This window comes from Suillus fuscotomentosus (assembly GCF_016647785.1).
Source record: "Suillus fuscotomentosus strain FC203 chromosome Unknown F5891scaffold_5, whole genome shotgun sequence".
NCBI lineage: Eukaryota > Fungi > Basidiomycota > Agaricomycetes > Boletales > Suillaceae > Suillus > Suillus fuscotomentosus.
This window is the reverse complement of record NW_024539517.1, coordinates 844,641-859,605: the sequence shown is the minus strand read 5'-3', so window position 1 is coordinate 859,605 and position 14,965 is coordinate 844,641. Positions and strand designations below refer to the sequence as shown.

The 14,965-nt window shown below is 46.5% G+C and overlaps 4 protein-coding genes across 4 annotated transcripts; 2 read left to right on the top strand and 2 right to left on the bottom strand.

The window, feature by feature from the left end:
- Nucleotides 1-1,649: 1,649 nt before the first annotated feature.
- Nucleotides 1,650-2,114, top strand: F5891DRAFT_942237 (uncharacterized protein; the record flags this gene model as incomplete). The annotated part of the gene is made up of 1 exon (XM_041374397.1): nucleotides 1,650-2,114. The coding sequence occupies one exon, from the start codon at nucleotides 1,650-1,652 to the stop codon at nucleotides 2,112-2,114; it is 465 nt and encodes a 154-aa protein (XP_041231825.1).
- A 2,175-nt stretch (nucleotides 2,115-4,289) lies between these two features.
- On the bottom strand, nucleotides 4,290-5,144 carry F5891DRAFT_942397 (uncharacterized protein; the record flags this gene model as incomplete). The annotated part of the gene is made up of 2 exons (XM_041374421.1): nucleotides 4,290-4,705; nucleotides 4,943-5,144. Coding segments are annotated over 2 exons (618 nt in total), but the record flags the coding sequence as incomplete, so codon positions are not given.
- A 1,106-nt stretch (nucleotides 5,145-6,250) lies between these two features.
- On the bottom strand, nucleotides 6,251-7,167 carry F5891DRAFT_1182496 (uncharacterized protein; the record flags this gene model as incomplete). The annotated part of the gene is made up of 5 exons (XM_041366174.1): nucleotides 6,251-6,259; nucleotides 6,310-6,459; nucleotides 6,512-6,604; nucleotides 6,657-6,965; nucleotides 7,015-7,167. The coding sequence occupies 5 exons, from the start codon at nucleotides 7,165-7,167 to the stop codon at nucleotides 6,251-6,253; spliced, it is 714 nt and encodes a 237-aa protein (XP_041231823.1).
- A 7,201-nt stretch (nucleotides 7,168-14,368) lies between these two features.
- Nucleotides 14,369-14,961, top strand: F5891DRAFT_975674 (uncharacterized protein; the record flags this gene model as incomplete). The annotated part of the gene is made up of 5 exons (XM_041376550.1): nucleotides 14,369-14,498; nucleotides 14,548-14,597; nucleotides 14,647-14,782; nucleotides 14,839-14,908; nucleotides 14,937-14,961. 5 exons carry the CDS (start codon nucleotides 14,369-14,371, stop codon nucleotides 14,959-14,961), a joined length of 411 nt encoding a protein of 136 aa, XP_041231822.1.
- Nucleotides 14,962-14,965: the final 4 nt, after the last annotated feature.

The window sequence follows — 14,965 nt, the reverse complement described above, 5'->3', positions numbered from 1 at the left end:
CACCTCCGCAGGTACTGATAAAAGGCGAGTCCTGCGCGATATTCCACGAATTCTCTTTAACTTCTTGATGGTATCAAGGCATGGGGTACCTGACGATGGCTTTGCGGATGGACGGGGGCTGTCATCCATTTCTGTATCCCTATCCGGTAATCTGTAACTCCTGGAAAACCGCTGTTCCATGTTGGCCAGCTCGCTTTCTTTTTCCGCCTGGGGCATTTTCAGCATACTCATCAGCCACGAATCAATATCCTCACCCTCAACTTATCGACTTCGGACTTCAGCCTCTGCTCCATCTCGCCGAATCTCGCTTGCTCGCGTTCTAGAAACTACGTGGTTGTCATTGACCACCTTTCGTGACAAGTTATTCACCTTACCTCTTCCTCTTTCTTTCTATTGAACTCTTCTTCACGCTGAGCTAGTTCTTGCTCAAAGTGTTTGCGACTATCCTCTAGAATTTTCTGCACTGCTAGTTTCTACCGCCTCGCGATTCGCAGTGGCCGACCGCTTCACGACTTCTCATATAATCTTCAAGCTGTTGGTGCTGCTCGGCGCGGCTAGCCTTGTCACCGTCATCAACGGGTGTCTGTCGTTCGAGCGTCCAAATGATTTACCTCAAATTCTTTGGTGAGTTGCGCTTCCCGCTCTCTCAGAGCTACTTCCCACTGTTTTCTGATATCTTCCATGCTGGACAAATGTGCTTGTTGTAGGTTTTGAGCTTCCTACACGGCCGTGAGCCAGATATCCGTAATGTCTAGTGAGCTTACTACGAACCATTTGCATCTCACGTCTCATGTGGTTGATCTGTTCCGTTTGACTGTACACCGTTTCGCGCAGTTCCGCCGAGTAATCTACTTCCTTGATACGACACTTATCTGATACCTGGACAGACACTGAGCTCGACATTAACCTTATACACCCGGACGTACCGTCTTGAACCTTTTCTCCTTATCAAAACTAGTTGGGGGCTGTCCGGTGACATCATCTAGGTCCATCCGTGATGCCTCCCTCTTGTCTATCTGAGTCGTCCTTGCTAGACTGAAGTCTATATGATTTGCGGTTTGAAACGCGGCAGCATCTTCCATATTGTCTTCCATGTCGTCATCATCAAACAAGTTCGCATCATAGGATGTTTGGATGTCTTCCTGTTCCAGCTGTGGCATGTTAATAGGGTTGAGTAAGAAGAGTGTAGCGTCAACGTTAGTTTCTGGGCTCCATACGCGTTATCCCACTTATATGCAACCCTAACAATTAAATCGTGATATCATCGCATCCGCTTTTTGGGTGTTCTGTATTGTGAACGACGTTGCACGATTCTCACTTTTGAGGCTAGGCTGCAGATGTTCGGGGGCAATAGTGCCATTTTTTTACAAACAAAAAAGTCAGTTTACAAAGTCTTAAGTCTGAGATCAGGTGGGCTTATGATACTCTGCTAGATTATTGTCCGTGGTTGCTTCATTCCATGAAACAAATAAAGATGACGAATTCAGCTTGCAGAATACTCCGTGCGGAGCGTGCTTTGGGGTTAGTAAATACTATAAGATCGCCCGCTCTCATCGCCCACTCTCATCGCCCGCTCTCACCTCCCCAGTTATCTTCAGCGCTGGTCGCCTACAGCTAATTTCATTGGTCATTCCTTTATCTTTATCACAATGGTCAACACTCGCACGTATATCTTACCCACATCGTCGGCAAGTTATCTTAAATTTCTCCTGGTCTTTCGCTTACAGCTTAATCAGACTCTTGAATTCCATGTGCGGTGTAGGCTATATTCTGCATCGTGGAGCAGACCTCGCCAGGTTACCATGCTTACACGATGTTCTGATCGCTCGCGCAACGCGAAGCGCTTTCCCGTTCCCGAGAGCCTCTTAAATGACGCTACTGTACAACCTTACGTACACAACTGTCTTGTCACCCTTCATGAAGGGAGACACATCTATCAGTTCTGTATTTTTTTCAAGCGGCATTGTCATCTGAGAATCAACACCCTTCTCAGCAGCGATGGCAATGTATTCCGAGGTGATGCAGCTATTACTAGGGTTGGCACAAGCGCCGGCTCTGTTGTAAACATGCGGGGAAGGGACAATGCGCTAGCCGACTTTATCATGCACAAGTGAGCAGTACCCAGTGATAATCAATCCCCGCTGATTTAGAATCTATCAGCTTTATACGAAGCATTCGATATCATGGAAAACTACCACGCACTCTCACGCTCGTGAAGCCCTTGAGCGCTCGCGTTAATCATCGGCTGGCTGACAGGTTCATAGTTTGATGCTAGTAGACCGGCAGTTGATAATGTTGAATAAATTTGTGGAGTCAATAAATTGCATAAGATGAATTTCTTGAGTCACCAAATTGAGTACCGAATATCGCTACAAGCCCAAGGTTGACTGGTCACGACAATACAAATCATCGCGCCCCAGAAGTTGAATTGTGACGGTATACGGTATAGATTCAGATTTAGTCACTAAATTAAGTACCTACAAGTCCAAGGTTGACTAGTCATGACAATACAAATTGTCGTGCCTCAGAAGTTGAATTGTGATCCGAGATGCAATGGGAGGATTCGGATCTGGAATTGTCAGAACTCTATTTATATAACCCGTATTACGGCCGTACAGATAGATAGGACATAATATGAGCTCATGGTAACCAAATAAGGAAATAATTTGAGTTGGTCGCAAACACCTCTCAATTGACACTTAAAAAACTTAAATGACTCCTAATATATTGCGCACTTTCTTTCTGTTGACTCCCACACCCACCATCACTCAGTGGTTTTGTACAGCTGGAGGATGGTGTCTTAGGCGATGTCACTTTACGTCACTTTACGACTATTCACCGAGCAGTTTGTACTGCTGGGATGCTACCTTTTCCTGCCATTTGTACCGGGACGACGCTACTTTCTCCCTCACTGCTTCACCAAGCCGTTTGTACTGCTGGAACGACGCTACCTTTCCCTCTCACTGCATCACCAAGCCGTTTGTACTGCTGGGATGCTACCTTTCCTGCCGTTTGTACCGGGATGACGCTACTTTCTCCCTCACTGCTTCACCAATCTGTTTGTACTGCTAGGACGACACTACTTTCTCCCTCACTGCTTCACCAAGCTGTTTGTACTGCTAGGACGATGCTACTTCTTCCCTCACTGCTTCACCAAGCCGTTTGTACTGCTAGGACGACGCTACCTTTCTCCCTCACTGCTTCACCAAGCCGTTTGTACTGCTGGGACGCTATCTTTTGTCTTCACTGCACAATAACAATGGCATCTTGCATTACCGAGATGCTATCTCATTGCATCTTTTACAGGACCCATCAAAATACCTTTGTCGACGTAGCCAGTGACAAATCCGTCGCGCACAGTTTATTCGACCGTCATGATGCACTGTAAACGTAAACTAAGTAAATTGTTACAAGCTCACTTCAACTTTAGTTCGCTTCGACAGGAGCGGGAGTAACATCATTCTTCCCCTCCTTCCCATCACCCAACCTCTTGGCCTTCTTCGACAACTCATCAGAGTCCTCTTCGTCCGGAAGCGCGTTGATGTGCTTGTCGAATAATGAGACCACTTCGTCAAACTCGACCTTCATCCTCTTCTCACTCATGAGGTCATACCACTCCTCTGCTAGAGGAACGAGCTTTTGGAAATAGGGGGCGAATTGTTCTCCAATGCACTGTTTTATCGAATCTCCAAGGAAAAAATAGTGCTTCGCTTCGGCTTTTTGAGTGACTTCTTCTGGCGTACCATGCCATCGCTCTGGTAGCCACATCTCCATTTTGTCAGGATCACGGTCTACGACGTCCTCAAGGCAGCGCTCTTCACCCATAGGTCCCTTGAACATTATGCCAATCCAGGCAAAAACGTAAAACATCGATTCAAGGTCGTCGTGGTATGTATGCTTGATTTTGGGCATCTTTTGGGGAGTCGAATGGTCCGTGGCTAGCTTAAGCTCTTTTACCGACTTCATACCCTGCGAGTATTGATAATTGAGCTTGCCCATTGCCCTAAGGGCGCTGACGGACATAAAGGGTATGGTTCCCTGAAAAATTAGTCATTCATTGCTCACCGAACAAATAAGGCGCCTACTGTTCCACCGGCAGAATACATATCGTCCGATGTGATGCGTGCCGTGAATTCCCAGTCTATTAGCGCCCCTCGACTGCCATATTCGGTGTCTTCTATCATGGAGTTATTTAGACTGCAGTCTCTGTGCAAAACCTGGTGCTCTTCAACTGCACACTTTTGAACTGTGACGGTTCAATCAGATATGTACTAACTAATACGACAGGCTCACTTACTTAGCACAATATCACGTAACGCTTTGACGAGCTCTTTTCTAGTTCGAAACTCGTGTAAAGGACGAGCCCGTGGTTTCAAGACGAGACGGACATGCGTGTGATAGACACCTTGGGTGCTATTATAGATCTTCTGGTGATACATTTGCGTATCGTCGACTTTGCCCGGCTCTACCTCCACGAGACAGTGTTCCACGTATTGGGGAACACCAGGGATATCCTTCAGAGCTTTCAGCATCTCCACCTCATTCAACACTACACTCTTGTCGCCTTTCACCCAATGATCCTTAATAATAAACTCCTCGCCATCTCTCCGAGCCAGGTAGCAAACGGTTCCGCGGCCCACAAGTCCTTGATTGCAGAAGATCACCTTCAGCAAGTTGTATATGTTTTCATTGATGGCGATCTGTCCTATCACATCGTCAACCTCAGCGTCTGTATTCTTGAGATCTGGCGCATCAACAAGGGGAGTGGAGTCTGCCTCAGGCTCATTTGCGAACTCGTCGGGAGACGGAAGATGGTCGGGAAGCGAATGAAACTTTGTCTGTGTGTCCAGTGTGTGAGATTGTGTCAGCACTATCTGCGCATCTAGTGAAGATAGCTTGTGGGGCTTCAGGCGGGCAGCTCGACTCCTTCGCTTGGGAAGACCTTTGATGTTTCTGGCCCAAAATGCCCCGGACAACAAGCTCGTCATCTTTGGGTTGATCGTGATCGTGAGGTCAAATCCAATGCAGTCACGTCGACCAAAAACGATGCATGCCATGACGCGTTTGAAAGCATCAGGATTCTCATGTATATTGATTTCTGGGGTCACAATGCCGCCCGAATGGTCATGTACATGTACACGGAGTTCGTGATAATTATTGCTGAAGGAAAGAGATAGTACGAAACGCCTCCACGGTTGCTCTCTGAAAATGAGCCATGCCTTTGTGTCAAGCGTCTTTCCGGCAGGTATTGAAGGGGTGTACGAGGTTGTGGTGAGCTCAGCGACTACCAGTATAGTGTTCCAACGCAACTCCGTGTGCTCGGATAAGCAGACATCGGGTTTTCAGTTGAACATGCTCGCTTTCAACGGGCACGGTAGAACTCGAACCGTACCATAGTGGAGGAAACGTGCCTAATGAAGGAAATGATCGGAGGAGGGCTTTGGTGAGGTTGTTGAGGAAGAATGGGAATGTCTTCTCGATGGCCTCACCCTTCCTGGGAAGTGCTAAGGGCCATTGTTTCGTGGTAGTGTCGTAGAGCGGCTTGTTGGTTGAATCTACGAGGGTATCTGTTGCGGGCAAGTTCGCGGGGTCGAACAAATTGAAGATCAAAGGTAATAGACATCCCATATCATTAGCATCTCCTTCGCGGCGGGTTTCTTGGGTGATCAGGCGATTGAGCTCACAGGATGTCAGTTTGTCCATGGAGGAGATGTCGGATTGGATGACACCCAGTGGGTGTAACGAAGCGATTTTTAGCCCGAGTTCAGACGAGAGAAAATGTTTTGACATGGCGGTTGCTGAAACGTCGCTGTTCTCAAAGCCGCCTAACAAGGCTACTGCTATCACAGGAAGATAATAGGAAGATAATATTAGCATATCCGAATGCAGCATGTTTGACCCAAACATATATTACTGTTCGGAAGATCACTCGTCTTGCATCCCAGTGTTTGAAATAAGGTAGTAAATGACTATGGAAGTACTGCAAGTACTGCAGGCGCACTAGAGAGTGAAGTAACGCGCAGTCACTGAGAGTACATATGTAATTGTCAATTTGAAAATTTCACACCATGTGACAAGCTTAGCACACATTCACTTGTTGGTCTTTCAATAACATGTGATATACCCATGGGATAATTAGACCAAGACAATTTGAAGCGTGTACTCTAACTAGTTCAGGGCATTGTGATCACAAACATGGTAATGATAAGGGGATTCATCTAAGTTAAGTTACGGGTATAGTGAGAATGAATCAACTTTTCTGTAGATGTCATTGTATTAGTGTCGACTTTTGGAGTAGAATATACTGACCTTGGGAGTATGTTTCTTACTCTTTCCCGTAACCATCCCTGCTTCTTTCTGCCTAGCACGACCTGATGTATATTTCAGGCGCATCATGATCATATCGTTAACCGGCCAGAATTCGCTATAATTTTCTAGGTCGGGGAAAGCATCGACAGCCTAATAAACCATAAACCATGAGGTCATGGATAAATGAAGATTGAGTACTGACTTTGTCGCGGACAGTCTTCAGAAGGATAGGACTTTGGGAGGAGGCACACTTCGTCGTATCGAGGTGCTCTTTGATAAGGTGGTGCATAGAATTCTAGAGGTGTCGATAGATAGAAGGCATACATCAGTGGGAGTGTGTTACTAACCTTAAACTTGGTGTATGCCTTTGGACTCCAATCCAAAGCCTCGCGGAGCGTGTATCCTCCATGCCCAGGACGACCAGGCTCACCAGCAGGCTTTGGAATCTTCGAGTCTTCTGATAAACTTGCAGCCAAAGTTGACGAGTCACTGTCTGATAGCGAATCGAAGGAGCCTGATGAATCCGAGGGAATGGGTGTCCGAGAACGAGAACGAGAACACTCGAGAGAGACTCTCTTCGGGTATGGTGAGGAAGGATGGGTCTTCTTGGATGGGTGTACCGCAAGCTTGAACTCAGGCGCCAGCATGTTCTTGGGCTGCAAATGCTCTCAGTATGAGGAGCAAGACAAAAAAAATGATGCTAACCTTTGGCAGGAGAATCTCATCAGTAATGAGCATAGTCGAATGACGAGGGCTGCCAAAAAGTTCGAGCTGGTCGGTAAGCATAGGCGGGAAGGGGGGTGGAGCACCAGGCTCTGGATCGTGAAAGGGAGAGACAGCTTTCGATGTGTTGCGCATGATCTGTAAGTCAATGTAAGGTGGATCAAGATGGCGATGTGAGCGGGTCAGGCTGGCAATATTAGTGGGTCAAGCTGGCGACGTGAGCGGCTGGATCTAGTAGGTTTTATGAGTTGACACATTAGAGCAACAATATTACGTTAAAACAATAAAGACCGGGATCAACAACACGAAGTTTCGAAGCAAATTACTATGAAAGTCGTAAAGATAAGTGTCGTAATTAGAATAAAAAAAATGCCAAAAGACGAAGAATCAACAAAAAGCAACAAAAAGTGAGGTTGTCTAGGAAAGGCTGACACGTCGCTCATAAAAGACGAATACAAACAGCCAGAAAGCACAAAGTCGCCATGGAATCACAAAAAGCCCCTAGTATAAATATTGTTGAATTGAGCTAGTGAACTTGAGAACCTGACCTGAGCACACACCGATTAAGATCACCCCAGCGATGTTTTTTTATTCCTGGTCTCCATTCAGGCAGTCAACCCAATGCTTCCAGCATCAAGCCCGCCTCACAACAAGTGGGTCTGTCCACGCGCTCGCAGTATCTAATGATGGCCAAGCTCTTGCATGCGGCGGTAAATCACACGCGTTCTAATTATTGGAGTGCTAATAAAATAAACAGGCACCGAGGGCATTAAAGTCTGGGATATCAAATCTCGGAAAGAACTCACATGCTCATCTCATAACTACGAGTCCCGAGGCACAGTCAGCTGCGCTGTCTGGATTACGACAAGACTGGCCATGACAGAAACCCTTTGCTATGGAACAGGGCTTGGTTACATCGTGTTTTTGCGACGTAGCCCAGTAGATGTAAGGATGTCCTGTTCATCATCGAGTTCTCGCCTAATGTCGAACAGATGCTTTTTCAGGAGACTTGCACCAGGAGGCTCAGATCGGGCTTCGAGATTACATGTCTGTCATGGGATATGTCCTCTGAAGGGAGTACTCAGATTGCAGTCGGAACAAGGGACAAGATAGTTCAGGTACTTGTTCTAAACACGAACTCGCAACTGGAGGCCGTTTTCGCGGTGCGACTGGACAACACTGTGCCGAAGTCTGTAGCATTTGCAGACGATAAAGGTGTTTATGTGTTTGGACTATATGACGGCAACTTCAATCGTCGGGCGTCAAGTTGACTGGGTGGACACGCAAGCAGAGCTCGCCCATCCAAACGGCTATGAATCCATCGAAAGAGTAGTGACGTTGGAACGAGTGTATTGAGAGTGAGCTCGATAGTACAAACTATCGAACTCGAAGAGATCTGTGAATGATGATCTCGACGGTACAAAACCATCGAGCTCCAAAAATCAGGGGTAAGATAATACTACCACAACCGTACGAAACAGTTGTAGTAGCAGTAAGGAGTAACTTGGGAACTTTGGCAAAATGTGAGATGGCGAGACAAACAGCTGCAAATAATATTACATCAGCATTCTGATCTGAGATTAAGTCGCCCACCTAAAATGAGGCGGGAGGGGTCGGGGCGCTCAATGTTAGGATGAGCTCGATAGTACAAACTATCGGGCTCGGAGAGATCGGGGGGCGAGGAACTCAATGGTACAAACCACCAAGGTCGGAAACTCAAGGGGACGATACTACCACAACCGTACGAAACAGGTGTAGTAGCAGTCTATAGTAAAGGAGTAACTTGAGACTTTGCCGAAATTTCAGATTGGTGCGACAAATAGTTACAAATACAATTATGTCATCATTGTAATTGGTTTGGTTGTGACAATGATGACATAACTGTATTTGTAACTATTTGTCACACCAATCTGAAATTTCGGCAAAGTCTCAAGTTACTCCTTTACTATAGACTGCTACTACACCTGTTTCGTACGGTTGTGGTAGTATCGTCCCCTTGAGTTTCCGACCTTGGTGGTTTGTACCATTGAGTTCCTCGCCCCCCGATCTCTCCGAGCCCGATAGTTTGTACTATCGAGCTCATCCTAACATTGAGCGCCCCGACCCCTCCCGCCTCATTTTAGGTGGGCGACTTAATCTCAGATCAGAATGCTGATGTAATATTATTTGCAGCTGTTTGTCTCGCCATCTCACATTTTGCCAAAGTTCCCAAGTTACTCCTTACTGCTACTACAACTGTTTCGTACGGTTGTGGTAGTATTATCTTACCCCTGATTTTTGGAGCTCGATGGTTTTGTACCGTCGAGATCATCATTCACAGATCTCTTCGAGTTCGATAGTTTGTACTATCGAGCTCACTCTCAATACACTCGTTCCAACGTCACTACTCTTTCGATGGATTCATAGCCGTTTGGATGGGCGAGCTCTGCTTGCGTGTCCACCCAGTCAACTTGACGCCTGACGATGCGGAGACATGTTCGGATTTGGATAATCCTTAAGAATACCCTCCGCTAGACCATACGTAGGTGCACACGTGAACGACCAATTGGTCACCCACTTAAGGCAAGCCTGGGTAAAGAACGATATGGCCAAGCGATCGATGTACACTTGGCTCTTCGTTTGTACTGTTGAGCTCATGTTCTCTTATACTTTCGTCACTCTGAGCCCGATAGTTTGTACTGTTGAGCTTACCATTCCTCGTCGACATTTGCGAACATGGAATTTTCCCGACGATACGACCGGATTGCGTGACCACTCGGGCACTTGGAATTCCATTGCACTTGTCTTGTCAGATCTATATTACGGTATGTATTGTTCCATCGTCCCTTGTCATGCATCCAAATAGTGTCCATATAGGCAATCACCTTGTACTTCGTCATTGGCATTTGTCTCCAATGCCTTGTTTGTGAGTTGCTCCATTCTTTCCTTGTTTTTTTTTTTTTCATTTAAGTCCCGCTATGCCAGGATCTACTTCCAATCACCCAATTACCAACCTCCCTCAATTCTCCATGCCCGTAGCCCGTGCAACACTCAAACGATGCCTTTGCAAGGAGTGCATTGAGAAAGGCGGATATGACGAGAAAGGCGCACCAACAGGAGTGCTCATGGCCGAACACTTAATCGTGTCTCATATCTTGCGTGTAAAAGTGGAACGCGCCGCAGGTAACAGTGTGATTATTGACGTAGATTTTTCTGCCACTGACCTTGCCGCATGCACCTTCGCAGACAACATGTCATCAGTCGCCGTCATCGCCGATGATCTTCATCGCTTGACCCTTGATACAGATGTACCGGTCAATATTTCTCCGAGCTCGACAGTTTGTACTGTCGAGCTCAAACCTGACACAGTACCTGTCTCGAAAAAGGGATGCAATCGACACACCGAAGGCGTTGGTTGTCCTTGACAACATCAAGTCTCAGATCCAGCAATGCTTTCACTTGTTGCTGCATTCTTGTCGCATTGATCACGTTGGTCGCGAACTACATTTACTTCGTAAAGCCATGCAAAACGTCATTCGGCAGACCGATATCGTGATTGCACGAAAGAAGGCGATCGAATCGCAGATAGACATATTGGCAACCCAGTGCAGCAGTCACGAGCCATCCGATGATACACCCGTCGAGATCAATACCGGTAAGTGAGCGTGCGGATCATCATGACAGTTCTTTGCTTATCGTTCAGTAGATACCCTTCCGCAAGATCCAGTGAACGAGTTAGATGAAATCACTCAAATCATTCTCTTCCTTGGCGTCGCATGCAGAGTTATCATAGGGGTCAGCAGGAGTAGTTGTGATCTAATCATGAAGATCATTTCCGTCATACTATTTCTCGCATTCCGGAGACCAGATAACAGCCTCAACTCCTCCCACACAAATATCCTAAAGCAGATCCCAATGACCTCAGAAAGCGCCAAGGCCAGATTCCATCTCAAGGGAAAGATTGTCCCGTATGCTGTCTGCAGTTGCCATTGCACCTATCCACCAACTTATGCACCAGGCTCGACGACTCCAGTATATCCTGAACGGTGCACTCATCGTCCCATGCTCACGACCGAATGTGGCGAGGCTTTGCTTGTTGGTGCTGATGGAAATTTCCGACCCAGGAGGACCTTCATGTACCACGATTTCAAGGATTATCTGTTCGGTCTTCTCTCTCGTAGAGATATCGAGGCCGTGATGGATCAGGCATGCGACAATCTGATGGACTCCATCGATTCCCCCCATCCGTCCTTCATCATAACCCCCTTTGAAGCTCAATTTCTCTGCCAGTTCGATGGTCCTCAGCCGGGTTCACTTTTTGTTGATAGAGGAGAGGAGGGACGCTATGTCTTCGCTCTCCATGTGGATTTTTTCAATCCGGAAGGTCTGAATATCCGCGGCGCCAGTACATCATGCGGAATCATCTCTATGGCATGCTTAAATTTACCGGTGGATATCAGATACAAGCCGGAGAATATGTATGTTGCGGGTATCATCCCAGGGCCGAAGCAGCCGTCACTGGAGAACCTCAACCACTACATCCGACCCCTCATCAATGATTTGGTAGATGCATGGCAGCGCGGTATCAAGTTCTCCAAAATGGCTTGTTACCCCCATGGCCGGCTTACTCGTAGCGCCGTCGCCCCTGTTGTCTGTGACCTCCCCGCTGCTCGTCATATTGCTTCTATGGCTGGAGTTGGCAGTCACTTCTATTGCAGTGTGTGCAATTGTTATCATAAGTCTACCTGTGGAAGAGTCGACTTCGAGAAGTGGGAACCTCGCAACAAAGTAACATTGCGAGAATATGCTGAGCAGTGGAGAGACGCTGCTACATCCTCTGAACGTGAAAGACTGTTCAAGGCTCATGGCGTGCGCTATTCCGAACTCTGGCGCTTACCATACTGGGACCCCTCCCGGCAACTTGTCATTGATCCGATGCACTGCATATTGGAAGGCTTGGCCCAACACCACACCCGACATCTTCTCAGTTTAACCTCAGAGTCGACCACATCAACATCGCCCTCCCCGGCATTTGCATGTGACTTTGGCGAAATACCTCCCGGGACAATGACAGCCAAAGAGGTAACACAGATATCCACGATTCGCACCCTCCTCGCATCTCACGTAAGTTCTGGCGACGATAATCAACTGGAGGAACGCTTTGACAAGCTAAAAAGCACTCTGTCTCATAAAAATTCCGGACCGTTGAGATTTGCCTGCAATTCTTTACATTGTATGCCCCAGAAAGTTGGCAGAACGCTGAAGATTGACTACGTCAAGGCTCTTGTTGATTGGGTAAGCTCTTCGCTGTGATGTTTCTTGCCGTCAATTTCTCTAACACGCACTTCACAGCGTCACGGACAACCTCTAGCGGCCCCTCGAAAAGTTCGTTCGTTCGAGACAGCAGAAGTACTTGATCGAATCCGTAACGTCATCCGTGATACGACCATCCCCACTTGGCTTGGTTCCGTCCCCAAGAATTTTGGCGAGGCATCTGCTGGGACAATTAAGGCTGATGAGTGGCGATCCCTTATCACAATCTATCTTCCCATCGCCCTCATGAGCTTGTGGGGAGCTGGTACATTGCATTCTTCTGACGAAATTGCTGTTCGCCTCAAAACTATCCTCAATCACACTATGGAATTAGTCGGTGCAGTGTATCTTGCTTGTGCACGAACAATGACACCGAGAAGGGCTCAAGCCTATCGCTCGCATATCGCTGCTTATGTCGGAAAGTTGCAGACAATTCATCCCACCTTCTCAGTGTGACCGAATCACCATGCATCGTTCCATATATATGATTATCTGCTCCTATTCGGGCCTGCTCACTCATGGTGGTCTTTTCCTTTCGAACGTTTAATTGGAATTATACAACACATTCCTATCAATCACAAATTTGGTATGTCCTTTCAAAGCACGAACGAGAAAGTTAGACTTAATCCTGTTAGGGGAGCTTGAAAATACAATGCTTCTTTCCTATATCAAAGCTGCAAGACTTCGCCGTTGGCTCGCCCGACCAGACTGTCCGCCTGCTATTCAAGAGTGTGGGGTCCTGTTTGATCGAGTATTCAATAAGAGCGCTACGAGTTCTATCCATGAGCTTGCCGAAGATCCTATGAATGATGCCATCAAGGTTGCCGACTGTGCAGCAACTAGTGCGGTGCCTGAAGACCTGTATACCCTCATCAGACGACAAACAGCGGTATTACGTGCTACACTCAAGTTCGACGGTGTGATCTACAGTAAGGCGTCTACACACTTGGGCAACAGCCAGATTTTCTTCTATCCTCGCGGAGATCGGTCGTTAACCCCTGTCGCCGCCAGTATCAAATACATTTACAGTACGCTGACAGGAGAGTTATTGTTTGCTGTACAGCGACATATCCTGCTAGATCACCATACCGTCGATCCCTTCTCAATGTACCCTTATTTTCCGGCGAAATTGTACTCGACAGACTTCGAAACCCGCCTTGAAAATGCCAAGGTGTCATGGGTCGTTAGTCACTTTGCGCGATGGAGGGTTTCTGACTGTCACACTGTGATTCTATCCTTATCTCACAACTGAAACTACCTAGCAATATCTATAACTCTCCTGACTCAATTGTTATAGCTTTCAATATGAATATATTTATTTAATCTCTTGCATTTTTACAGGTGTGTGAGCGGGCAATGGGCAGGCAATGGGCGGGCAATGATCGGGCGATATATTTAATCTGAAGACAAAACTTGAAGTTTCGTCATCGCATTTTGTTGCCGCCGTGAGCTTGATATTTTCGGCAGGGTCTAATTGTTTGATACAACTTAACATAGTGACCATGGACCAAACTTCAAGTAATTGTCCCAAGTTGAACGTCATAATAAAACTTTAAATTCAAGCACACGCTCAAAATCTGACAATATTTCTTATTTTCGGTGACGTATGGTCAGTGCCAAAATAGCTGCCAAAGCTTTATATTTTGGATTTTGCACAAAACACTGCCAAAATTTGAAGTTATGTGCCCATATATATGTTAGTTTAAATTTCAAAAATGTTCTTTGCATTCCAGATAACATTAAAACCTATCTTAAATATTGCGGACACCGTAGTGTTAGGCACTGTGGTTTGTGTGGGAGTTTCTATCTGAAATGGGAGGGTACATATGTCCACCCCAAGGGCGAACCTTGGAATTTGACCCGGAGCGGGTTGGAACGCCCGACCTCCTGCAAACCCTAAGCTTTCAGTATATGTAACATGGTCAGACCGCCGCCACGCATAACCATTACACCAAAAGGTGAAATACTGAAAGCTTAGCTTTCAGTATCAGCGACGCTATATGTACTGATTATGAGAACTCAGGTAAGCCAGTGTGCTTACAATATGTTCTTTCTCATTTCATTTTGTACAGTCGCAAACAGCGGTTTCCTGGATGTTCTCCATTGGCCTAACTTGACACTCAACTTCGACGGAATTGACAACATAGCGGAGAATGGGATTATCACAAAAACTGGTATGCGTGGGCCATTAATGACGTCATCACCGTCCTCACATTAGTTCAGGTGAAATGTTGCCATTTGAGGTCATCATATACGCGACCGGGTTCATCAGCGTAAGTGTCATTTACACAGACCTAATAATCTATCAGATACCAACTGCAGAAACAGGATCGCTACCCAATGCATGTCCGAGGCTCGAACGGAGCTACCATCCAAGGGTATTATGATGCTCATGGTGGCCCTACCGCATACCTCGGAACTGCAGTTCCTGACATACCAAACTTCTACTTGCTAGTTGGTGAGTTCACGAGGGATATGTTATCATCAATCTGTTGTCTGACGTATTGATTACAGGACCAAATACTGGAATACCAGCATCAACGTTGTTCATGGAAGAAGTCCAAGTAAATCCAGTGAACTTTTTGTGTGTTTTTACTCAAGTTTGTTACAAGGTTGGATATATCCATCAACTCATAGAGCC